Below are 25847 nucleotides of genomic sequence, written 5' to 3' on the forward strand. Positions count from 1 at the left end.
ACGCAGAAAGATTTTTCCAGTTTGTCCCCACAGAAGCTCAGTCACAACACTGCAAATTTCCTGGTTCCTGCTGAATTCTGTGATCCCAGAAATTGGAAAGCATCAGCTCATCCCTACACTGATCCCATGTCCTGCTCCACTTGCAAGGGCTCCAGGTAAAGAAATGCTGGAGCAATCAAGAGGGGGAAATCCTCTGGTGGGGCCTTTGCTAATTGTGGACAAGGAATTTCTGTTGTGTTATTAAAGAATCACAGAGATATGATCTCTGGAGCAGGGCAGGTGATGCTTTTCACTTCCAGCACCACACACGAAAATATTCCATCGTATTTTTGATGGAAGAACCCGGGGTCTGGAAAGGATTCAGGGGCTGAGAGAGAAATGAGGGCAAGAATCTGCCAGTGTGGGGTGGGCACTGCCTGCAGCCCCTGCTGGGGCACCTGCAGGTGAGGCTGCTCTGGGACAAAAGCATTCTCTCAGCCTCTGGCTGCCTGGAATTCCTTCGGAGCTGAGCCTGGCAGAGGATGGAGCCTCCCGAGGGGGCGATTTGGGGTCGGTGTTTTGGGGGGAACAGGTCCCTGCACACCCCTCCTCGCCCCGAGGGATCCCCGGAGATCGGGGGTTAGGGATGGGAATTAAGGATGGGGTTAGGGATGGGAATTAAGGATGGAGTTAGGGATGGGAATTAAGGATGGGGTTAGGGATGGGAATTAAGGACGAGCATTAAGGATGGGGTTAAGGATGGTTTTAACCCCTTGCTCCCCGCGGGGTCCCCGCAGCCTCACCGCGCTCCTGCTGCTGCCTTTCCCCCTCTCCCTTTGCCGTGTTTAGTTAAATTTCCCCCGCCTTACTTGATGTCACATCCTGTTCCACAGCCATCCCCTGCTAGTAGCCAGCCCTACCAATTCCTTTCTTTTTCTTTTTTTTTTTTTTTTTTTTTTTTTTTTTTTTAAATCCCTGTCCTCTCCCCATCACCCCCCTTTTCCAGGCAAACTTTTGGCAATAGCAGAGATAATCACTGCGTGCTCCGCTGAATTTCTCTTCGCAAATGTCTTTGGAGCAGGGGAGCCATTAAAAAAAAAAAAAAAAAAAAAAAAAAATTAAATAAATTACCAGACAGCCAGCACCGAGAGCAGAGGAGAGAAACTGGGATCCCAATAAATATGCAAAGTGAAGGCTCTGCTGAGCAGATTTCTGGCATCGCTTCCCGAGGGTGCTGAGAGCCACCCGCAAAATCAGGCTGGTTTTTGCTTTTTTGTTTGGTTTTGGTTTTGTTTTGTTGGGTTTTTTTTTAAACCGCGTTTTGTTGTCCATATTTTTTTAAATTTTTTTTTTATATATCTATAAATTAAAATATTAATAAGAATAAAGGAGTGAGGAGGCAGCGAGGCTCGGGGACGGCGCAGGGAGGCTCGCCCGGAGGTGATCTGTATGCGAGGTGCCTAGAACGGGGTGCGAGAGATGCAACCGGCAAGCAAGCTGCTGACCCTCTGCTTCCTCATCCTGATGGGCACAGAACTCACCCAAGTAGGTCCATCTCTTCCTTTCCCCACTCCCCCTCCTCCTCTTCCCTTTCTCCCCAACGCCATTTTCTGCTAAACCTCGAGAGCACCGAAGAAATCTGCCGGGAGCTGCCGCACCTGCCGAGCCTCCCCTTCCCCCGGGCATCACCTGCGCCCGGCCCGGGGGGCTGGGGTGGGCTGGGGGGCACCGAGCGGGGCTGGGGGACCCCCGCCCCACCAGCGGGGTTTGTCCCGTGGGGAGGGGTCGGGGACACCGCCCCCGGCAGCAGCCGCGGGGTGGGGAGGGAGCGGGGGGCTGCGGGACCCCCGAGCGGGGCTCGGCCGGGCTGGGAGCTGCTGGCCCGGGTGGCCTCGGGGAGCAGGTGGCAGTGCTGTCCCTCCTTGGCACTCCTCGTGTGGGGGTAGCTGTGCTGCTTTTAGGTGACATTTAAATGTCCATTGATGTTTCCATCTGTGACAGCCTGGTGGGAGATAGGAGCAGCTTATCCCCCTCTCTCCACTCCACCTGCTTCATTTTATTTATTTTTTTTTTTTTGCCTGGATTTTATCTATCCCCCTCTCTCCACTCCACCTGCTTTTATTTTTTTTTTATTTTTTTTGCCTGGATTTTCACGCTTTTCTTTCCTGTCCCGGCCCCTGGGCTGAGTGAGTCGTGGAGCTGTGGGGGGAGGAAAGGAGGCACCCAAAAGCCATCTCTTTTAAGTGGAATTAAAACTCCATTTGACTTCTTGAGGCTGACTGGGGGAGAGGCAGGCAGGGTGATTGTCTTTTGCGTTTTTTTCACCAGTCGCTGAGGAAAGGAAGAAAAAAGTAATTGCAAGAGGATGCTCTAGATTGTGGGGTTAATTGTGGTGCTGCCTGGAAGCAAAAAAAAAAAAAAAAAAAAAAAAAAAAAGGAAAGAAAAGAAAAGAAAAGAAAATAAAAAGCAGCTATAAATAGGAGAGGAATGGAGGCTTCTTAGTGTAGGAGCAATTAGCAGCTGGGCTCTCATCCTGGATGCTTTATGGAGATTATTTTTCCCTTTCTCCCAGTGACAAAGCTCTCCCTGTCACTGCCCTACTGCTGAAGTTTGAGGCGCTGGAGCCTTTTGGCTTTGCACCCTGCGAGGGTTCGTGCTGCCCCCAGCAAGGAGAGCACGGAGCAGCCTGAAGTGCACGGAGCTCTCCGGGGCAAGGCCGAGCAGGGAACCGGGGCATGCAGGGCTGTGGATGAGGAGGGCTGGGAGGAAGCAGGGCTGTGGATGAGGAGGGCTGGGAGGAAGCAGGGCTGTGGATGAGGAGGGCTGGGAGGAAGCAGGGCTGTGGATGAGGAGGGCTGGGAGGAAGCAGGGCTGTGGATGAGGAGGGCTGGGAGGAAGCAGGGCTGTGGATGAGGAGGGCTGGGAGGAAGCAGGGCTGTGGATGAGGAGGGCTGGGAGGAAGCAGGGCTGTGAGGAGAAGCCCATTGTGTGTGAGGATGCCGAGCCCGTGCGCATGCGCCGCGCTGGACAAAGAGCCAGGACCACCAGCACAGGGTCCTGGCCACCAGGGCACGGCCAGTGCTGGCCACAGTGCCGGGGGTGGCAGGGATGTCGCTTGCCTCAGTGCCCCTCCAGCTTGCCCAGGGGTCACAGCCACAGCCTGGGCCCCTGGCTGCTGTCACCTCCTGCTCGGCCTTGTCAGCGGCGCTCTGCTCCGGGGGGTTTTTCCAAGGAAAAACCAAGGAAAAGCCAAGGCTGCCGCCCTGCCCGGCTGCTTTTTCCTCTCCTGCCTTCCTCTGCAGCACTTCAACTTCGGCAGCAACTTTAAAGCGGGGTGTGCAGGGGGAGCCCGGCCCGCCCTGGGTTGGGGCAGAGCGCCCTGCCCTGACGGTGACAGGAGGTCTGAGCTCCTGCTAAAGCCTGGCTTAGCTGGGCCGCCCCGCTGGGGCTGGGTTCAGCTCTGCAGTGCCCAGCTGGGCGGGTGGCCGTGCCCTGCCAGGCCGTGTGGAGCTGCCCTGGTGCCTGCTGGCTCTCCTGGCACTGCAGAGCCCTCCTGAGTTCCAGCTCCTCATTCCCATGGCACAGCTGCCAGATGCAATCCCCAAATCCGCCTCTCGGCCCGGGCACCGCCCAGCTCTGCCTCGTCCCTGCTTAATTCCGTGCCAGCCTCGTGTGTGGGTGGCTGGGGAGCCTCTCCCGTGCCCTGCAGACACCCTGGGCAGGAGCTGGGCCGCTGCTCTCAGCAGCTCTCCCTGCAGAAGGTGCTGCTGTCCCCTCGTGTCCCTCGCTGCAGTGACAGGCCAGCTCGCGGGGAAGGGAGAAATGGGGGAGATGTGGCTCCTGAGGGGCTGGAGGGGCGAGCAGGGGCCTGGCCGTGCCCTGGGGTGCTGCTGCCGTGGAGCGAGGGGAGCCTCTGGCAGCTGTGGGTGCTGCAGCAGCCTCGGGGGTCCCCCAGGTGGGAGGAAGGATGCTGGGGGGCTCAGGGGGGTGATGCTGAGGGCTGCACCCCTGCTTTGAGGTGTGTGGAGTTTCACCTGGGTGAGACGAGGGGGGAGCTGCCCCTAAATCCCCCCAGTTCTTTGTCCTGTCCCTCCATCACCCACGGGCAGGGCTGAGGGGGTGGCAGGGACCCACAGTGAGACCTGCACGAGGCTGTGGCATTTCTTCTCTCTGAGCTCCTTCGTGACCTCTCCAGGGGCCGGACTCAGGCCCTGAAATGCCCGGTTTTGGCTGGGTGCCGGGGCTGGGCTGGGGGTGCTGGCATGGGGCAGAGGTGCTCTGGGCACGCTGGGTGCAGCCCCTGGCTCTGGCCGGGCACACAGCCCTGGGCACGGCCTTCCTGGGCCAAGTGTGGGGCTCCCTGTCCCTGTCCTCTTCTTGGGAACACCCAGGGCCTCTCTCCTGGTGTCCATGGAGGAGCAGAGACAACTTCTGCTCTCCAAGGATTTTCCCGGAGGGCAGAGCTTGGGGCTGCTGTGGGACAGGCAGGACAGAGCAGAGGGGGGCTGGGATGCCAGCTGCTGTCTGTCTGCATGTCTGACCTGTCCTTTTGTCCTTTTGCTGGGATATTTCAGTGAAAACCTCCTGGTTTTCCTCGAAGTTTCCTCAGGAGCAGCATGATGCTCCCACATCCACCGCCCCAGTAACCATGGGACCCACACAGGAAGCAACACCTTCCTGGAGCAGGCAGATAGGAAACGTTTAGGGCTTCTGCAAGAGGGGAAAAAAACCCTAAAAATATTAATTCTATTCATTTACCATTGATTTTCCTAAAAGAACCTCAAGGGCTGTTTGCAGGGGAAGGGAGAGCCCTGCCAGGGCTCAGCAATGCCCAGCCCTGCTCCCTTATGCCAATTGAGAACTTCCCAGTGCCCAGTTTGGTGCCCAGGCTCTTCCTCCCCCTGCCACGTGGAAAGGGCTAGGATTAAACTGCTGATCTGCAGCCTGGAACAGGAGGCAGCTGTCTCATAAACCAATTTGTGTCTCGTCTCGCTAACTTCAGCCCAAACCAATAAAAAAGAGAGGTAATTTCCAGCCCTGGGTTGTATTTATTGCTCGAGTTATCAGTCCTTGTAATCAGTATTAGCATCATACGTAATACAAAACTAATTACTATCAGAGGGAATTAAACACAGGAGGGCTGGCAGTGGGGAAAGCTCCTTCTGGAGCTGTCAGGGGGAAGTGTTGCCTTTGCTGTGGTGGAGCAGAACAAAAGGGAACAAGGCTGGGATGCCACAGGAGCGCCCAACTGGGATTTGTGGCTTTTTGGGATACCTGAGAGGATGGGCCAGGCAGGTGGACTTGAAGAAACAGAGACACAGAGATGTACCTTGGCACCAGCAAACCCCAAATGTGGGGGAAGAGCAGCTGGAAATCCTGATTTTCCTGCTTTTGTAGACTGTAGCTGTTGGTTGTTACTGCTGTCCTGCAGCTGAGCCCTGCTCCCAGCCTCCAGACTGACTTTAGTTATTCTGACCTCCTTTCCCAGCTCAGGGACCCCTTTTCCCTGCTCAGGGACCCCTTTTCCCTGCTCAGGGCCCAAGCCCACCCTCCCCTTGCTGGAAGGATAACAGGGGGACAATATCAGGGTTCAGCCCAGGGCCAGGAGCAGAGAGCTGTGCTTGCTAGAAAGCAGCACCCAGAGCAATTCCTCCCTGGGAAGTCACTCTGGGAATGGAGGTGAGTGCCTGACCCAATGAAATGTGCCCCAAAAATCCTCCTCCTCAGCCACAGCATCCAAAACCAGGAACCTGGGGAACCTGGGCTGGTTTGTAGGGGCTCTGCTGTGCCCCAGAGGCTCTGACAGGTCTTGGCACCTGCTGGGAGATCCTGGGCTTAATGACAAGAGCAGCTTTAGCTAAACACAGATTTAGACACGTGAAGCCCTGTGAAGGGGATGTTTCCTTCCAGAGTTCTTTCTCCCAGAGGAGAGGAAAGGTTTTGGAGTGCTTTTCATGCAGGAGAAGGGAGTGTCCAGAGCTGTTTTGGGCAGCCCAAAATGTGGCTGTCCCTGGAGTCAGCCACTATTTCCACACGGAGCTTTGCCAGGAGCTGGCAGGGATCCCCATCATTGTGGTCACTCTTTGAGGTCTTTAATTGACATTTTCTTTCCTTCCTTCACTTTTATTTGCTCTCCATCCCTCCCTTCCCATGATGAGGGGAAAACTTGCTCTGTGATGTGACAGCATCTATCTCCTGGACTGGGGCTTGTGCAAGTGGTGGTAGCAAAAAAGTGACTAAAACCAGGCAAAAACCTGGGGAAATCTGGAATTGTGACCCAAAAACGAGGGGAAACTCGGTGCCATTTCCCGCTGTGGCAGCTGTGACCTGCTGGGGGCCAGGGGCAAAGGCAGCAGAAGGTTGTGCAGAGGGGATGGGTACAAAGGGTTTGTTTGAACCAGGACGGGCTGCAGGGATTTTGGATGCTCAGAATGAGGAATGCAAGGGAAAGGGTGAAGGTTTATTGAGAGAGGGGTGAGAAACCTCCCCCTTCTGCCCAGAGCACAGTCCAGGCCTCTCCCTCTGCGGCTCTGAGTGCTGGGCAGGAAGAAAGAGGGCACAGAGTGGGCTCAGAGCTCTGGGCAGGGCTGGCATCCCTGTGTGCCCAGCCTTGAGCATCACTCAGCAGCCACAGGAGCTGTGTGGTGCCAGGGAGCTCAGCCCCTCAGCCTGGATTTTAGGGATTTTTGGGGTTCTCTCCTCCCCACAGCTCTCCTGTGCCAGTGCAGCCACAGCCCTGGGGGCAGGGGTGCATCAATCAGGGATCCAGGAGGGATGGGAAGAGTCACTGGAGGCAGCAAAGCCTCCAAAGGGACGGTTCAGAGCCCCTGCAGCAGCTGCAGGAGGGAGGAAAAATCTCAATCTAAGCTTTTATGGAGGAACCCCGAAATTCCACAGCCAGGTGCTTCCAGAGAGGACAGACCCCGAAGTGTCGAGCCCATCCCATCTCCAGGACAGAGAGGAGGAGCTGGAAGAATTTGGGCCATCCCAACCTCCCAGGGCACCCTTCGAGTGCCCGGCCGAATTCCCGAGCCCTGTGCCAGGAGCTGCCAGCCCTGGGAAGGGCTCTGGGCTCATGGCACAGGCAGCTCAGCTGGCATCATCCCCCTGGGGTGTCACCCGAGGTGTCCCCAACGCTCCCAGCGAGGTTTGGGGCTATAAAATCCAGACGGGTGCGTTCTACAGCAGCTCCCACCGTGCGGTGAGCAGGAATTCTCTGTTTGGGGGTCCCTGGACATCATCCCCAGCAAATTTGGGAACAAGAGGAATTTGGGCACCTCTTCTCTGAGCCAGCCAGGAGAGGGAGACAGTGACCGCCGTGTCCCAGCCGCTGCCGCCCGGGAATTGTCCCCGTTCGCACACCCTGACCCTCGCAGGGCTCCTTCAGAGCCTCGCTCTGCGCCTTCCCTTCCCGGCAGAGGAATTTTCCACCCAGCAGCTATTTTGGAAGCCCCTGTTCTCTGCTTTTATCTCGCGTTCCTGCTCTTTCTCTGCTCGGAATGCATGAATGCAAAAAGAAAAAAAGAAAAAGATCTTTTGTTCCTCGAGCAGTTCTTTGCCTGCTGTTTGCTCGCTGCTGCCAGCAGGAGAGGAATGGAGGGGACAGCCCTGGAACCCCTTTTTTTGGGCACCCCCTGCTCTCGTGGGAGGGGACACAGGTGCGTGGGGACAACAAAAACACTGACAGGAGAAGGGTTTTCTTGTGCAGAAACCCCAGAGTGACCAGGAGAAAGGGGAGCTCCATCAGCTCAGGGATTCCTGCAGATGTGGTGATGGAAAAGTTGCTTTTTAAGGAGCAGCTGTGCTCTGGAAAGCCCCGTCAGGGAATGCCACCAGGTCAGACAAGGCCACCTCAGTTTCTTCTTTACTGGTTTCATGCAGGTTTCTGTGCTGTGCTCCAGCATGAGGAAAGGCAGGTCTCCCACATGAAATTCATTGGATTTTTGTCAGTTTATTAATTTTTTTGGTCAGTTTAATTTATTTTTTTTATTGCTTGTTAAAAGCTCGAGCTTTTAAAACCAGGCAGGTGATGAGGGTGAGGCAGAGTTTCTGTGGTTGCACATCACCTGTAAACACTGAAAGAGAGGAAGGAAGGAAGGAAGGAAGGAAGGAAGGAAGGAAGGAAGGAAGGAAGGAAGGAAGGAAGGAAGGAAGGAAGGAAGGAAGGAAGGAAGGAAGGAAGGAAGGAAGGAAGGAAGGAAGGAAGGAAGGAAGGAAGGAAGGAAGGAAGGGAAGGAAGGGAAGGAAGGGAAGGAAGGGAAGGAAGGGAAGGAAGGGAAGGAAGGGAAGGAAGGGAAGGAAGGGAAGGAAGGGAAGGAAGGGAAGGAAGGGAAGGAAGGGAAGGAAGGGAAGGAAGGGAAGGAAGGGAAGGAAGGGAAGGAAGGGAAGGAAGGATCCCCCAGGATTTCTCTTTCCCTCCCATTATCACAGGTACAGCTCCTCTTTCAACTGACATGAAGGGGTTTTCTCCAGGGAAACGGAGCAGTTCTGCCTCCCTCCCCCTGCACAAACCCTGGGAAAACATTCCCAGTACTGGTCCCCCTTAGCAGGGACCCGTGGCTGCTGCTCCTGTCTGTGCTCTGCTGGCCCTGTGTGAAGGAGCTTTAATCATGGCACGGCATGGAAAGGGAATGGGGATGAAATCACCTCTGTGCACTGCTGGGAAATGAGGTTTTAGCCCAGGTGGGATCCAGGGCAAAGCACAGGAGTGATTTTTATCCCACAGAATCCAGAACAAGGCACAGGAGAGATTCTTTCTCCCATTTAAATACCGAAGTATTTAGTGCACAGGACTGATTCCCATGTGTGGAGCAGACAGACATGAGGGATAAACTTCACAGGCAAACTCCGTTCCCAGATGAGCGCTGGGATGATTTCAGTGCAGCACTCGGGTGTTTGATATGATGGGAAACCAGAAAAGCAATCAAGGCCTGGGCTGCCACAGTGCTGAGCACAGCAGAAGCACCTGGGAGAGCAGGGAGCTGAGATTCCTCCTGAAAGGTGGAAGCTATCTGAGATTTTTCTGCCTGAGGAAGCTGTTCCTGCCCCCCAGCCTGGAGCAGCTGCCCCCTGCATGCCCAGCAGCAGTTTTGCCACGGAAGGGATGTGGATTCCTGGGAGAAGCTGATTCCATGGAGGGGAGGCAGTTGCTGTATTCCCAAAGCAGGACAGTGTGGGATTCAGAGGGCAGCAGGTTCCCGATTCCAGCAGCTGGCTCAGCTGGACTGGAGCTGGGCAGGGGGGCACGGATGGAGGGTGCTGGGGAGCAAGGGAAGGGATTTCAGCGGCTGCAGCCTGACACAAACCAGCTGCCAGTGCCCTGCTGTGCCCTGGGTTTGTCACAGGGACAGGATCCAACCTGGCAGCAGTGCTCCTGCTCAAACTTATCTCGATTTCTCCACCTGGTGGAAGCGCTAAATGTGATTTATTTCAGGTCTCCCTGCAGGAACAGCTCCACTGGGCTGTCCTGGTCCTGCTCCCTCTGCCCAGCCTGGCTGTGCTGGGATGATCCCACACCAAGGGCCCCATCCCCAGCAAGGGACAAGGTCCTGGTGAGGTGGGACAGACCAGCTCAGCAGGGATTGCACTTCAGGGCTTCCTGCTTCCCTGCTGGGATGTGCTCTGCACATCACCTGCATGTCAGCAGGCACTGCTGGGTCAAGGTTTTGGGGCAACAAAACCCACACCCCAAAATTCCAGGCCATTGGAGCAGCAGCTCCGGAGGGCTCAGGTTTGGGGCTGGGCTGATCAGACTGCAGGGGGAATGTGGTGGCTCCCAGGGCCAGGCCGTGGAACAGTCGAGGCTCTCCTGCACCCACATCAAGGCTGGGCTGTGCCACAGAGCAGGAGATGTCACTTCTGTCCTCTGGAGAGGGACAGGGGATTCATTTCTGCGTGGCTTTGCACAGGGAGTTCCAAGGTTCTCTTGGGGAGGGATGCTCAGGAACTGTGGAGTTCTGCTTGTTGGAGATTTTGCTTCTGAAGTCACCGGGACAAATGGCTCCGGGACACCTGAGTGGTGACCAAGCCCAGGTGACATTCCAGGCTGGCCAGACGGGCTGAGTGCCCTTAGCAAACCTCGGCAGGGAATTCCTGCGCTGGGAATGAGGCAGGAAGGGCTGGCAGGGAGGTTTGGATTATCCTTCCTGCTGAGGAGGTGCTGTCCTGGCAGGACGTGGCGAGGTGACAGTCGGGGCTGTGGGCAATGCTCTGACAGCTCCCTTGGGCACCACAGGGGACCCGCAGGGGTCCCCCAGCCTGCGGGTCTGTGCGGGAGGGGTGCGGCCCTTGCGGGTCCACTGCGGGGAACTGCTCCGGCTCTCCTCGGTGCTGACACGGCTGCTCGTCCCCGCTGTGTCCCCGCTGTGTCCCCGCTCTGTCCCCACTCTGTCCCCCCGACCACCGAGCGACCCCGACCCGCAGCGCCGCCCGCAGCCGCCAGAGGGCGGCACAGCGCCGCAGCGGGGGAGCCGCGACCCCCAAAATCCCCTCCACCTTCTCCCCAAAATCCCGACCCCCAAAATCCCCTCCACCTTCTCCCCAAAATCCCGACCCCCAAAATCCCCTCCACCTCCTCCCCAGAATCCCGACCCCCAAAATCCCCCCCACCTCCTCCCCAGAATCCCCTCCACCTCCTCCCCAAAATCCCGACCCCCAAAATCCCCTCCACCTTCTCCCCAAAATCCCGACCCCCAAAATCCCCTCCACCTCCTCCCCAGAATCCCGACCCCCAAAATCCCCTCCACCTTCTCCCCAAAATCCCGACCCCCAAAATCCCTTCCACCTCCCTAAACCTCATTCTACCTTCTCCCCAAGCCCCTTCCACCTCCTCCCCAATTTTCCTGCTCTCCTCGTTCCTCTTGCCCACCCAATTTATCTCCACTCTTTTTCTCCCCGAACCTTTCTCTCCCTTTCCCACACCTGTTTGCCTCTGCTCAGTCTCTTCCCCTCTCCCCAATTCTTTCCTTTCTCCCCAAACCTTTTCTCCCTGATTCTTTTACCTCTCCCCAAGCCTCTTATGCAGAAACCTTTTCTCCCCAATTCCTCTCCCTAAATCTTTTCTCCCCAAATATTTTTTTTCTCTCCTTCCTTCCACTTCCCTGTCCCCCAATCTTTTCTCCCCATAATTTTTCTTCTCTTATTCCCTTCACTCCTCCTTACCCAGGTCTTTTATCCCCAGATCTTTTATCGTCAAATCTTTTCTCCTCTTCTTCCCTTCACTCTCCTTTCCCCAAATATTTTCTCCCCAATATTTTTTTTCTCTCCTTCCTTCCACTTCCCTGTCCCCCAGTCTTTTCTCCCCATAATTTTTCTTCTCTTATTCCCTTCGCTCCTCCTTCCCCAGATCTTTTATCCCCAGATCTTTCATCTCCAAATCTGTCCTCCGCAAATCTTTTCTCCCCATATCCCTTCCTCCTTCCATCACTCCACCCCCCTTCCCCCAAACCTCTCCTCCCACTCGCTTCTCCCCAAACCTTTTCTCCCCTCCCTCCCCGCGCTCCCCCATCCCCAAACCTCCCTCCCCGCTCTCCGCTGTCCCCTCCCTCTCCCTCTCTCGCCCACCGCAGTGTCCCCGGCTGGTTGGGCGCTCCCGCCCCTCCCGGTGCCGGTCCCGCCTCCTGCAGCCGCTCGCTCCGGCTGGGGCGCGCCCGGCGGCGGCGGCGGGCGCAGGGACCAGCCCCGCTCGGCTCCGGCTGCGGGCACAGCGGGCACAGCGGGCACAGCGGGCACAGCGGGGCGGCAGAGGAGGAGGAGGAGGAGGAGGAGGACGATGGGCCGGCGGCGAGCGGCGGCGGCGGCCGGGCGGCTGGCGCAGCCCGAACCCAGCGGCATGGAGCCCGGCGCCGGTGCAGAATGAAGGGTGCCTGCCGCCCCCCCCGCAGACATGTCTGTGCCTTTACTCAAGATTGGAGTCGTCCTCAGCACCATGGCCATGATCACCAACTGGATGTCGCAGACGCTGCCCTCCCTCGTGGGGCTCAACACCACCAAACTCACGGCGGCCACGGGCGGCACCTTGGACCGCAGCACGGGAGTAAGTGCGGGGGGCGGCGGGCACGGGGAGGGCTGCCCGGAGCATCCCCGCATCCCGGAGCGTCCCCGCATCCCGGAGCATCCCCGCATCCCGGAGCGTCCCCGCATCCCGGAGCATCCCCGCCTCCCGGAGCATCCCAGCCTCCCGGAGCATCCCAGCCTCCCGGAGCATCCCAGCCTCCCGGAGCATCCCTGCGGCTGCTCCCCGCTGCCGCCCAGTCCTTCCCCGCCCGGGTGTCCCCCGGGTTGTCGCATCTCTCCCTGCCCAGGTGTCCCCGTGGCCGGCAGGGTGCCCCTGCAGGAGCCGCAGCGCCCCGGGGAGGGGCAGGATCGCCGCCCCTCGGGGACATCGCGGCCAAGCGTCCCCGCGGTGGTGCAGGAGCGGGGATGGGGGTAACGGTGCAGGGAGCATCTCTCCCTCTGTCGTCCTCTCCTCTAGTTCAGCCATCCCTCGTTCATGGCTGGGGGCGACCCGGGTCGCCTTCCCCATGGTCCCTGCGGCCAAAGCGGTGCAAAGTTTCCCTCGCCGCCGCTGCGAACGCCGCCGGGAGAGCGGCTGCGAGTCCCGGGAGGCTCCTGCGCTCCCTCCCTGCCCCGTCCGTCCTCGCTGGGATGGAGATGCAGCCGGGCAGAAATCGCGTCTGGGGCTGGACGTCCCCTGTCCCTGCTCTGCTGGAGGGCTGGGGCTGTGCCTGAGCTTCCCACTTTGGGAATAGATGGGAAAATCATTCCGGTCTGTCTGTCTGTCTGTCTGTCTGTCTGTCTGCCCTGAGCAGGGAAAATCGGGCACCTTTCTCCTGCAGGCTGCACGCTCTTGCCTTCTGACGGAGCTCCGCCAGTGCAGCTCTGCTGTTCCCAGCGTGTTCCGTGTAGTGCTTGTGCTGCTGACTCAGTGAAGCTGGGATTTTTATTTCTTTTTTTCCACCTTGACAGGGTTTATGAGATCCATTTATTTATTTTCCCCCCGGTTGTTTTAGCCAGGGAATCCAATTGTGCGTCTGCCTGGGCATGTCTGCCAACGTGGGCATTTGCAAGGTGATTTGTTCTGTAGTGAAACGGTGGAGAGAACGTTTTGGGGACACGGTGGCACCTTCAAAGTGCTCCGAGGCTGGGCTGCGATTAAGTAATGGCTCATGCCGTGAGAGCAAAGGAAAATTAAGACCAGAGAGGTTTGGAGAGCACGAGAGGAGCGCTCTGGGTTTGGGGCTGGGCTCCCTTCGCTGGCGTGTCCTGGGAGCTCAGAGGACTGCATCCCATCCATCCCTGCTGGAGTTCTGCGCAGGGCTCGGGGCTCTCCCTGCCTGGGATGGGGGGCAGAGGTGTCTGGGGAAGCTCCTCACCCCGGGGACCCTGGCAGAGCAGAGGGGCAAACGCAGCTCTCGGTGTCCGTGCGCTGAGCAGAGCTGGTGATCCCCGGCTGCTGTGCAGAGCAGGGAGCAGTGCTCAGCCTCAGCAGGGCTCTGTGCCCTCCTTGGGGGCTCGGGCACGTCCCTCTCCCGGCACTAAGGACAGGCCAAGTGTTCTGTCCCCACAGCAGGGCAGGGTCCCCACCCCGGTGTGCTCAGCGCTGGCCAGCACCGGAATTCTCGCTGTCGGTGGCTTTCCACGCTTTCCCACCGGCGTTGCCTTCGTGTTTTCAGCTCTTGCTCTCCTTTTCAGACCCTTCTTTGATTCGTCCCCAATCCATATTTTTGCATTCCAAGTGAATTTTGCCAGCTGGGCCCTCGGAGGAGCCTCCACTCTGCCACGTCCGTCCTGCTTCCTGCACTCCTTCACCTCCCACAGCCCTGCCAGGCCTCTCCTGCTTAATTAACCCATCTTTCCCTGTGTTAATTAGGTGTTGCCTACCAACCCAGAGGAAAGCTGGCAGGTCTACAGCTCTGCCCAGGACAGCGAGGGACGTTGTATATGCACAGTGGTGGCACCTCAGCAGACGATGTGCTCGCGTGATGCCAGGACAAAGCAGCTGAGACAACTCCTAGAAAAGGTAAAGCTTGGCCCCTTCTGGCAAAACTGGTTCGGTTTGGTGGGGTAAAAACCTGAGCTGAGCCTTGGTTTCCAGGGAAGACCCCCCCTGGGATGGCTTTTCCATGCTGTAGTTGTCCCTGTGTGTGTTGTGGGGAATAATCAGCTGCAGGCAGAAGGAGAAATCTCTTTAGTGTTTGGTGGGAGGAAAGCCTGGCCTAAGGTCAAGGGAAAACTGCTGAGATCAAAGCACCAATATTGAACCATATCTCTAAAAAATAAAAATAAAAAATTGAAAAAATAGAAAAAAATTCCCATTTTTTCATTCCTTTGGCACGAGCAGTTTCAAAGCAGACTCAGCAACAGGAGAGGAGAGAATTAAAAGCCCAAAGCCAAGCTTTCCTAGGCAAGGTGGTATTAAAAAGGTCAAGTAAAACCTCGCAAGCTGTCGCCAGCAGGTAGCACAGAGATGACACTCGGTGGTTTTCTTCCTATCATTGACATCCTCTTGATTAGTTTTTAATAGTCTGCTGTCCAAAAAGATCAAAGAATCTCATTAGGGAAACATCCCCAATAACAAGAGATTTTCCAGATAATAGATTTCAGTGAAGAAATGCTGTTTCATGTGAAATTGTGCTCTTCCCTTGCAAATATGAGCTGGCTCCTGTGCTGGATATATAATTAAACCCCATCCCCTAATGCTATATTGGCCTGTGCCGTGCATGACAAAAGAATTTTCATCCTGCTGCTTTGGGGGAAGCTGCTGTATTAATTCCCTCTAACAATATTAAACCTCCACTTAACTGATTTCCCCATGTGCTGAGGACAATAAAGCCAGCCAGGAAACATTCAGCCCTAAAACAATTCTTTGGGTTGTCAGAGGCTGCTAAAAATTCTCCCAACTCAAGCTTTTCTTTCTCGCAGCAATAACGCCCTGGGTGCATTTGCTCCTGAGAGGCAGCAGGAGTTATGAACAGCTCAGAGGGGTTCCCAGAACTCTTCATCCACTCTAAACAATCAGGATTTGACCCAATGCCCCCCACTGATGGGCAGGAGTTGGGAATGGGAGACCTGGGATAGCATCAGGAGGGTGGAAGTGCTCAGTGGGGTTGTTGGTTTTTTTTTTAATGCAGCTCTCTGGCTGCCAATGGATCAGGAGTGAGGGAGGAGCAGGATTTCTGGGCATGTGTTGTGGGATATGTTACCTGCCTGCTAATCTGGCTGCATCTCACTCCCACGCTAACCTATATGAAAAACCCCAAAATAAGGAATAGCCTCTTAGTGCCAGACATCTGATCTTGATAGAAGCTGAACTGATAATCCCTGGAGGTGAAAACAACTGCAGAGCAGAGCTTCCAGCTTCCCAGGAAGGATTTCAGTCCTGAAATCCTGAAATTCCCTCAGCTGGCATTATAACCCTGGCTTCGTGATGGGGAAAAACTGCAGCTCCTGGTTTCTCCCTGGCAGCAGAGGAAGCAGAGCAATGTGTCAAGGAGGTAATTGTGTTTGGATTTTCCAAGGTGCAGACGTGGAATTCACCTATGGAAATGATGAGGTGTTGCAAGGGATCAGCTGCATTTGTGTGTACACAAATTACAGCATCTTCAGGGGAAATCTCCCTGCAGAATCTTCCGGAATTTGGGGGTTCAGATCTGCCACCCATCCATGGGGATGAGGATCTGTGTAGGAACTGCAGTTCTTGTGGCTGGAAATGAGTGCTGGGCATGCTGGCAGGTTAAAGAGGGAGGGCAGGCAGGGCTGCTCAGGCTGCACAGAGTGTTCAGCCCAGGGTTTGACACTCGAGGTGTCTGAGCTCATCCTTGGCTGGGGTACCCGGAGTCCTTCCAGCCTTACGTGTGGCAGGTGCCGAGTCCAGACCTTGGACTGCACCCAAACCAAGGCACCACCTCAGTCCTGCTCATCATCAGATTATGTTTGATCTCCAAACAGAATTTTATTTATTTATTTGTTTGTTCTGGCCCTGTTATCGGGGACAACTTCCTCCTCTGATGGTGAAAGCGTTTCTGGTTCCCTGCCAATCCTTGCTCTCGGCCAGCGCTGATTTCCAGATTTAACAGTTCTTTTTGCTCCTCTGGTGGCCAGTCCCAGGTGTGTACAGGGGGTCAGTGATACCTCAGCCATCACTCTGCCTTCTGCAGACCTTGTAGGGTGAACTTTTTATATCCTGGACCGTCAGCTGAGTCCATTTCTCTGCTGATTTTGGTCTTGAAAATCTCCCTCAAGATTCCTCTTGCTGTTGCTCCATCAGTCTGTGCAGCTCCCCAGGTTCAGCCCAGGTTCCTCCCAGCTGAAACCCCAAAGCTGAGCTCAGAACAGCCCTTTTGGAGCTGGCAGGAAAGGCTGATCCACAGGGAAGCTTGAGCAGGGTTTAAACCATGGATTTGACCTTATAAACATCACTGAGGTCATCAGGCCAATATTGACTCCCTGTTACTCTTGCTTAATTGTGAATCAGCTCGTCAAACAGGATGACAAGAGCAGCACTGGAAGCTTCATTTGTATTAATTTCCTATTTCAACTGCTAAAAATAACTCTTTTCCCCCAGACAGCCACAGGTATCTGTCTCACATTATCTCGGTGAAAATGAGGTTTCAGGCTGAGAGAGGAGGCAAAAAGCATTTTCAGGCAATGTTTGAGGACTGCAGCTGATGGATGGAGCTGAGGGAATTTAAGAGGCACTGTCCTTGGGCCTGAGTTCATTAGAGCACTTCTGTACATGCTTCAGCCTGAGCTCCAACAGGCTCATTGAAACCTAATCATGTGCCAAAGCACTTTGCTGGATCAAGGGCATAATATGCTAATGAAGGAAAACAAGATCCTCAGCACACGGGGCTGTCAGGAATCTCAGACTCATTCCCTACAAATCTGGCCCGGATCTTGCCTGATGGAAAGCAACACAGGCAACAAATACCCACTCTGGGCTTGTAAAATCCACCCCAGAATAGCACAGCAGCTAATTTTAGGCATCTCTGTGCAGAGGCACGTGAGGAGGTTATTTTCCTCTGCTTCAGGGAGGAGCAGAAACATTCCAGAGGTGTCTGAGGGCAGCAGCCTGAGCGAGGTGCTCTGTGTCTCTCCCTTCACACCACCTCAGAAAGAGCCCCCCAAAATTTTACTCAGCAGACTCAGATATTGGTTTGTCATTACAGGAATCCTCTGCTCTGATTATTTGCAGCTGGGGTTAGGCACTAGTGGAATAAATGGGATTAATTTTGCATGAGCTCTACAAGTCATCCCTCTCTCCGCTCCTTGGAACAATTCTGCTGCTTGACTGGAAGGATAGGCTGGATAACTGGAATAAAAGTAGCTTGGCAGCCCAGTCATGCTTGTCTAAGGCTTCACTTCTCCTGCCTCAGGGCACAGAGAGGTCTTCAAACTCCTCCACATCCAGCCCAGGTGAATTAACACCCACTGAGAGCTCACATTCCCTGCGGGAGGTACAGCTTAATGGGAGCTGACCAGGTTCAGGCTGAGCTCAGGTTTGCTCTTTTCTCCTCCAAACCTTGTTCTGCACTCCCTGCTCCTCACACCTCCCTGAGCAGGTCCTGGGAGGGGGTCAGGGTGATGCTGGTTCATCTCTGAGGCTCGGAGGCTGCAAATAGCTTCACCTTTGCTGAGGAGCACTCTGGCTCCCGGAGCAGCTGTACAGAACACTCCAAAGCCTGCTGGCCTTTGCCACACAGCTCATCCATACATTTTTAATAGCTCCCTGCCATAGTTTCGGTGTCATCCTGCATGAGCAGAGGGCACTGTGATGGTTTTTCCAAGCCGGAGCTCCCACGGTTGGCATTTGCGGGTGTCCTGCCGTGCCCTCGCTCTGCCGCTCTCAGTGCCAGCCCCGATCCTCCACAGTGGCATTTGCCAGAGGAAATGTGGGATTTGCACCTCTCCTTCCTTCCCCATGCCAGCCTTGGCTGCGGCGAGGACGCGGGCGGGAGAGGATGTGGCACACGGGGCACGGATCCGCAGGGATGGGGCTGGCTTTGGCTCAGCCACCCACAGCTCAGCAGGCTGGAAGCCTTCCTCTTCCTCTTCCTCTTCCTCTTCCTCTTCCTCTTCCTCTTCCTCTTCCTCTTCCTCTTCCTCTTCCTCTTCCTCTTCCTCTTCCTCTCTTCCCCTTCCTCTTCCCCTCTTCCTCTTCATCTTCCTCTTCCTCTCCCAAGCGAGGCCCTGACGCAGCAGCAGCAGCAGCAGCTGGCTGGATTCCTGATTCACTTTGCCCATGGACGTCACAGTGGCGGTGGCAGTGCTGGGGTGACGCGGTGGTGGCAGGAGCGGTGCCCGTGGGCTGAGCCCCGTCACGTCCCCACCGTGGGACAAACGCGTCCGGCCCCGCCGCTGAGCCCTTAAATATGGCTCGGTGCTAAATAGGAGCTGACGTCAGAGCTCCGTTCCCCCTCTCCCAGCCTGGAAAACAGGAGGGAATATCTCAATAAATCAGATGGCAGCCAACCTTCAAAATCAGGTCAGCCTCGCTGGCGTTTCCCTCCCCTCCTCACACCTTCAGCTCGTTTTCTCACTGTGAGCCCAGCCAAGCTCCTTGCATCATTCCCTGGCGAGGCCAGATGGGCTCCGAGCGGGAATGCGGCACCGCTCGGCTCCGGAAGCTGAACCTCCCGAGCAGGAGGGCTCCAGGGAGGTACCAACCATCCCCCGGTGCTTCCCGGCTGCAGGATGTCCTCCCTGCCGCTGGATTTGTTGTGGGAGATGCTGCCTGAGCAGGCTGGGTGGATAATGAAGTTCTGCTGGTAGGGAGGGAGGTTTGTGCTCACGAGGAGATGGAAATGTGCACCTGGGCAGAAGCTTTTCCTCCCAGCCAGGTGTGCTGCTGTCACCTCTGAGCTCTCCTCGTGCCTGTCAGAGAGGCCAGCCTGAGTGACACCTTTAACCTCAGCTACATCCCTCATTTCCACGCTGGACTGCTGAAATCTTCTGTGCAGCGCAGCAGGAAAACAAAAATCGTTTATGAAACCGGTTTTGCTGTGTTTTAGAGTGCGGGGTCATAATCTGGGAGCTGCTGTTGATGAAGCAGTAAATAATGCATGGGCTGATTGCCCTTTAGCTGTGCTGAGTGTGTGGAAAAGGTCAGCGTTGGGATGCAAGGGGGGCTGCCTCGCTGCTGGCAGCACCTTCTTAATGAGTCCCTTCTCGTTTGACAGGTGCAAAACATGTCCCAGTCGATAGAGGTGTTGGACAGGAGGACTCAGAGAGACCTACAGTACGTGGAGAAGATGGAAAACCAGATGAGGGGACTGGAATCCAAATTTAAGCAAGTGGAAGAAAGCCACAAGCAGCACCTGGCAAGGCAGTTTAAGGTAGGTCTGATTTCCAAACTGCTCCGGGGGCTGTGGCCAGGGAGCTGTCGGGATGGGCACGGCACTGTGGCCCTGGTTCCCATCAGGGGACCAGCTGTGGGCTCCCTCCTGTCCAAAGCACAGCCAGAGCCAGGTTGTGGCCTCACATCCTCAGCCCTGCATCCTGTTATAGGGAAAAAAGCACAAATCTCCGTGTTCCCACGCCCAGCTGGGTGCCCTAAATAGGGCAGTGCAGGGTGGTTCCATCGGGGGGTCTGCAGGGAGACACCTGAGCTCTGGGTGAGCTCTGGGAGAGCTCTGGGTGAGGTGGGATCCCCTCTGTGGCCAGGCAGCTTCTCCATGCCATGCCCAGCACCCATTTCTTGGGAAAACCCAGGAACTGCAGCCCATGGCAAACCACAGTGGGCAGTCACCAAACCACATCTCCCCTGGAGAAAGGAGTTCATCAATCAAATATCATCCCCCCCCGAAAAAAACCCAAAAATACAATTATAACAGCTGTCCTCAGGCTGGCAAACTGCACAACCCCAGGATTTTGTCCAGTTTTGGGTGTTGGCAGCAGAGGCAGCACCTTCTGATGGGTTCTGTGTGGTGTCCTGGTGCTGGGCAGAGGGGCAGCGGAGCTGCAGCCTCTGGAATGCAGCTGGCACCAGGAGCAGTGGCCAAACCCTCAGGAAGTTGCTTGAGGATGAATGAAATTGCCAAAAAAGATGTTCTGAGCAACACTGGGATCTTAAATTTTAGCACTGCTGTGGGTTAATAGATATAAAAAAATCAAATGGAAAAGATTTCTGGTGGAATTTGGGGACTTTTCTGATCAGCCACCCAGCTGATTCCCACCCTCGTTTGCAGGCAGCTGGCTGGTATTTTAAAGCAGATTTTTTTTAATGCTAAATACTGAAATACCATGATTATCTCATAAAAAGCTGGGAAGATGGTTCTTAAAACTTTTCACCAACTCCACCTCCTCCGCTCCCGATCTCCAGTTACTGCAGGACCCTAAATTTAGCTCTGCAGTCTGGACGGGAAGACTTGAGCATGAGTTTCTTTGATTTAATTATTTCTTTATTTCAGTTATTATCGTTTTTCCCCCCTCCTACCATTCTGATGAGTTCAACCCTTCCCATTGCCTGCCAGGGAACTTGAAATGAAATAAAATCAAAGCATTCCCCACGTGCAAAGCACAGGAGGGGAAAAAACCTCGTGGTTTAAATAGCAGGGGATGGATTGGAAGGAAGGGAAGGAGGCTGAGGAGGAATTCCTGATCCTGTTCAGCCCCAAAAAAGCTTCAGGACACAGGCAGATGTCACAGCCCTGGGTGCTGGGAGCTTGGCCACTGTAATTTGAGCAGCACCAGGGATTTTGGGTGTTCTCACACGCTTCATTAACGGGTAGGTGCATGCATATTAATGTCTACTCATTAGCTGCTGGAGCAAAGCATCTGCAACAAAATGCTGCATTCTGAGCTTTTAAATGAGAAAAAAAAAACAATTTTTTTTTAAAAAAAAATAATAAAAGAAAATCATTTCTGCAAAATCCATCTGATAATGAATTTTACTTTTCTGTTCCGCGCTTGAAACCAGTGAAGAATTTTTGTCTAATTTGCTGCCAAAGCAGCATTTGAAAGAACAGCCACAGCATTTTGTTCCTGCTAATGCCAGCATTAAACTGTGAGTGCTTTGCAGCTCTTGTGTTGGTTTTTTTTCTCTCTTTAGTGCCGTAAAAGTATTTGTCTATGAATGGCTATCTATATAAGGCAGGTTAGTGAGCTAGATCCTCAACAGTATTTCATTTTCTTGCTTACAGGGCTAACTAAAAAGCAAGTTTTTTCAATGCTGCAGTGACTGAAGAAGCAGTTCACTCCCATGTAACCATGAAAAGAGGGCCTCAGAGCATTTTGCACCATGCATTGATTTTTTTGATTATTTTCCAAATTAGCACCATATCTCACTAAGGAACCTTGAACCACACAACCGAGATCTTCCTTTGCATGCAATTGTAGATGCATTCCATGAATAGTTTGAAACCCTTGTCAATGCATATATATCTTATTTTCTTTTATTTTTTGGAAAGAAAAAAAGAAAAAAAAAACAACAACTCTTTGTGTATGTGATCTGAAGCATGTAACCCTAAGATGTTGCATTCTAAAAATGACAAATAAAGGCCTTTCCCAAATATTTTGGTGTTCTGCAGCCTGTTTAATATGTTCTTGCCAAGACATCATTCGGACCAAAAATAATAATTGAGCTAATTTTAATGCTAATAATTGTGGGATATGTGAACATTTCGCTCCCATAGGAAGCACCCAGGTCAAGGCAGAGTGTTGCAGATTTTTGCACGCATAGCACTGAACCGAGCTTATTTTAACCTTGCAGGCAATAAAAGCGAAAATGGAGGAACTTAGGCCTTTGATACCAGTGTTGGAAGAGTACAAAGCCGATGCCAAATTGGTATTGCAGTTTAAAGAGGAGGTCCAGAATCTGACGTCAGTTCTAAACGAACTCCAGGAGGAGATTGGCGCCTATGACTACGAAGAGCTTCAGAACAGAGTGTCAAATCTTGAAGAAAGGCTTCGTGCATGCATGCAAAAATTAGGTAGGCTCAGAACCACCATGGTGGCCCTGGCTCCAACGCCACCGGCGCCAACGCACGCATCCCGGCCGGAGGCAGAGATGCCCCGCTGGACATCTGGTGCCGTGCCCGGCCGCGAGGGATGAGCTCCACACAGCCAGGGGCGATCCTGCCAAGAGTTATGCCACCAGGAACATTCCTCCTGGGAGTAGTCCTGCCCAGGATTACTGGCAGGAGTAATGCTGCTCGTGGTGTGAGCGCTTCAGGATCCTCCCCCCGGAGCGGCCGTGTGGGCAGCGCTTGCATAAGTGGCAGCTCACGCTTATGCAAAGCCAACGTTTGCACCCCTTTTGCTTCTGCATCCCTGGACCTGGCCCGTCAGCAAAGGGCTCTGCTCGTGGTGGGGGGTGTGGGGCTGTGCAGGCTGTGCCTCGGTTTCCCTCGGTTTCCTTTCTTTTTTTTGCATCTTGCCCGTCCCCCCGGAGCAGAGCATGACGGAGCTGGTGCGCGGTGTGGTCCTGCCCCTGTGCGGGGTGTGAATCCTCCCTCTCCCATTCCCGGAGGGAGCAGGGAGCCCTTTCCATCAGGCTGCTGCTAAACCTCCAGGGATTCGTCTCTGACCTCGTGCAGAGGGTTTGAGTTGACTGAAACTCGTGGGGCTGTTGTGGGGAGGCTCAGCTGTCGCCAAACCCAACGTGTGACCCCCAAACACAGGGGGAAGGAGGAGGGCACTGCCTTCCACAGCTGCAAGGACTCTCTGCACCATTTGTTGGGCCAGCTCTGACTTGATTTAATTTCTCCTTCCATTATTGACTTTCTTGCCACGCCATTTAGATAATCCAAACACATTAACTGCTCTGCAGTCTATTTTGGTAGCACATACAAAATTACACTCTCAGGTAACTTCATGGAAGATCAGATCTCTTCTGGGCACTTTATATCCTTGGCAAGGTAACGTTTGTTTGTCTCTTGGCTCTGCTGCTGGGGTTGCTTTTGCTTGTTTCTAGATGCCTCCACACTGTGAGCAGCCACCTCCCCTCTGTTCCCTCTGCATTTCCATCCTCAGGTTCCTTGGACATCCCTTGTAGGCTCCATCTTGCTCAGAGAGTAAAATTCCCATTTAAATGTGGATGCTCAGGGTGTCTGAACAAGTCAGGCACCAAGGTTACCCTTGAGACAGGTGAAACTCCCCCAGCCAAGAGAGATCAGAGTTTGATTTGATTAATTAATGAGTGCTGGTGCCCCAGGTTTGGTTGGAGAGCAGGACAGGCCTTTCTGCCCCTGTCTGGTCCATGATGGTCACAGGGAGGGCAGCAGGGCTGGGCGTGGAGGGAAGTTCTGACCTTGCCCTCACGCTCTGGAACTTTCCCCTGAAGGCCTGATGGGGACAGGAATGAGCTGGAACGGCTTGGTCCCGAATTCCTGGAGCTTTATCAGGTGGGCACCATGCTGTGGGATGACAAGGAAGGATGAACAGCTAAGAAAGAAAGATAAGAAAGGAGCACAGGCTCAGGAGGGTGGGGTGGGCACACAGGGAGCTCCTGGCAGCCCCACACCCCCAGCAAGGGCAGCTCTGCTCTGAGAATGAATCCTCTCATCCCCCCTGCTGAAGGCAGAGGAGAAGGAGGAGAAGGTGCACAAGGAGGGATGTCCTTGCTGCACCCAGAGCCTTCAGCCCATCCCTTGAAGATGAGGAGGAGCTGTGGGTCACAGGAGAGGAGCAGCAGGAACAGGGATTCCAGACTTTAAACCTGGGGACTGTTCTTTAAACAAAGCCACGCTGGCCCCCACAGCCCCCTCCAACCAGGGGGGCTGGGACAATCCTCCCATGACCCTGGGCAGGCTTTAAGGAGTAGCTCCCAAATCATTCAGAGCTCCAAAAAAGTAGAATTTGCTCTTGGACCATTAACCCTTTCTGCTCATTCCATCCCCTCACGCTCAGGTTCAGTTGGGACCAGTAGCTCAGGTAAGAATGAGGCAGGCAGGGATGCTGAGCTCTTGCAGGTAACTTTGTCTAGAAACTTCTGGGTGTTCTTTTAAATCTTTTAGAGTCTTCAGCTGGGCTTTTTGGCTTCTTCCTACCCTTGCTGTCTCTCTGGGGTCAGGGCAGCTCTTTGGCAGCAGCCCTGGGTGCTCACAGAGATGGATTCTGTGCCTCCCAAAAGCTCATCCCAGAGGATTTGCTGCTCACTCAGGAAGGTGATTTATTTGGTCACTTAAAAGAAACGGCACGGATTGAATTTCCCATGCCGTTTATCTCTCTGGCATGTAAACCACTGGAAATGGTTGTTAATTGAGTTAAATTCAGATAACAGCCTCACAAATGCTTTGCTGCCACACAATGAGGCCCTGATTGCTGAGGATTTCACTCTGCTGCAGGTTTTCTGCTCAGCTGGGCTCACTGATGTCTCCAGGAGAACGTTTTAGCTGGGATTTGCTGCTCCCCTGGAGTGTGTGTGCCCCAAACAGGATCAGGGAGCTGCAGCAACAAGCAGGGGCCAAGGGGAGGGAGGGATGTGGCACATTCCCATCCAGCTCACCTCTCCCAGGAAGCTCGGTGGAGCCTTGACAGTGCAGCAGCCTTTTCCTTAGCCAAGGTCCTGGTTTGCATTTTGGGTTTCCTAAGCATTATTGATGGATCAATAGTGAAAACACTTCCTGACCCTGGCATGTGTGTGGAGGGGGGAAAAAATCAATAATGGCAGCTTCAATCTGTGTTTCTGTTTACACTCCTAAAGATCCTTATTTATACAGGGATTTTAGCTTTTCCATTAATGTTCCTAAGAGGAAGCACAGAGGTTGTCACTCCTTGGATCAAGAGGGAATTTGACTCAGGCAGGACAAGATTTCCTTGGGAAAAATCCTGGGGGAGGGATGGGGATAGAGCCCCATCCCTGATGGTTTTGGATCAGGCAACAGAGGCAAGATCCAGGCAGAGCTGAGCTGCCACAGCCCCACCCCTGCCCTGGAGATGGGATGGGGGCATCAGTCCTTGGCTTCCTGGGAAAGATCCCAGCTGGAGCAGCAGAGCCCAGAAGGAAGGAGCTGGTGCTGGTGCCTGTGCCTGCTGGAGGAGCTGCCGAGCAGGACCTGTGGGCAGGATCCCAGATCCCAGATCTGGAGCGGAGGTGTTGGCATCCTGGGAGGAGCCAAGTGCCGGGTTTCACCCAGTCCTGCTGGAAAATTCCTGGAGGAAGGGGCTGCATTTCACTGCAGGGTGCAGGGGTGCAGGACAGAGTCAGGTGGATGGAGGGACGCTTGGGAAAAGGCTGATTTGTGTCCAGGGAAAAGGACCTGAACAGCGCTGGGCAAAAAGGAGTGAAGGCAGCTCCTAAAATCTGCTCCTCACAGGTTTCCCCTGTCCTGGACTCCTGGTTGAGCACCAGGATGTGCTTTTCTGTGGCACAATTGTTCCTGAGTGACCTGGAATGCCCCTAGCATCCCAAACTCAGGGATGGGGGATTGCAGAAGGCTCAGCTGCTGATATTCAGAGCGTGGTGAGGATCTCCTGAGGGTCCCAGGGGCTGGAGCTCTCCATGCCTGCCTGGCAAACCCAGCAAAGCTAACTCAGGATCTTAAAGGATCCGTGTTAAATTCCCACCAGCAGCCTGGGATGGGTTTACACCAGGAGAGAGAACACGCTGCCCTGTGTGAGAACAACCCTCTTGCATGAGGAGCTGGGCTGTGTGTGCCTCTAGCTAAACGTGTAGGAGATGTTGCAAACAACACTGGTTTACCCTTATCAGCTGCTGCTGCTTTTTTTTTTTAACTGGTTTTTTTTTTTTTAAATCAATGAGCTTTTATACCACGCTCCTCTCCAGGGAAATGGGAGGAAGAGATAAAGCGACAGCAATGTAGGGCTGTGATAATGGAAGGCAGCAGTGAGCAGATCTGGGATTAGGGGAAGGCTGGACCCTTGCAAGACATTTAAATTTGTCATTTTAACCCATTGCATCTCTTCT

General features: G+C 54.3%; 1 protein-coding gene and 1 long non-coding RNA gene across 3 annotated transcripts in view; both read left to right on the plus strand.

Annotated features, from left to right (window-relative positions):
* The first annotated feature begins 922 nt into the window (after positions 1–922).
* The window catches only part of OLFM1 (olfactomedin 1), a 32064-nt gene continuing 7139 nt past the window's right edge, over positions 923–25847 (plus strand). The window contains exons 1-4 of one of the 2 annotated variants that reach the window (XM_086857892.1): positions 923–1524; positions 13851–14000; positions 19159–19314; positions 21690–21909. In XM_086857892.1, coding sequence (XP_086714018.1) covers positions 1459–1524; positions 13851–14000; positions 19159–19314; positions 21690–21909 — 592 coding nt within the window. In that variant the 5' untranslated portion in view covers positions 923–1458. Of the gene's footprint in view, positions 1525–11771; positions 12015–13850; positions 14001–19158; positions 19315–21689; positions 21910–25847 lie in introns of those variants that run through there. The other variant, XM_086857891.1, reaches the window with a different exon arrangement.
* On the plus strand, positions 2096–7512 carry LOC147649723 (uncharacterized). The gene is made up of 2 exons (XR_015278125.1): positions 2096–2725; positions 2850–7512. It is a non-coding gene; the product is annotated as an uncharacterized LOC147649723 (long non-coding RNA).

This window comes from Cyanistes caeruleus, chromosome 20 (assembly GCF_971803275.1).
Source record: "Cyanistes caeruleus chromosome 20, bCyaCae1.hap1.1, whole genome shotgun sequence".
NCBI lineage: Eukaryota > Metazoa > Chordata > Aves > Passeriformes > Paridae > Cyanistes > Cyanistes caeruleus.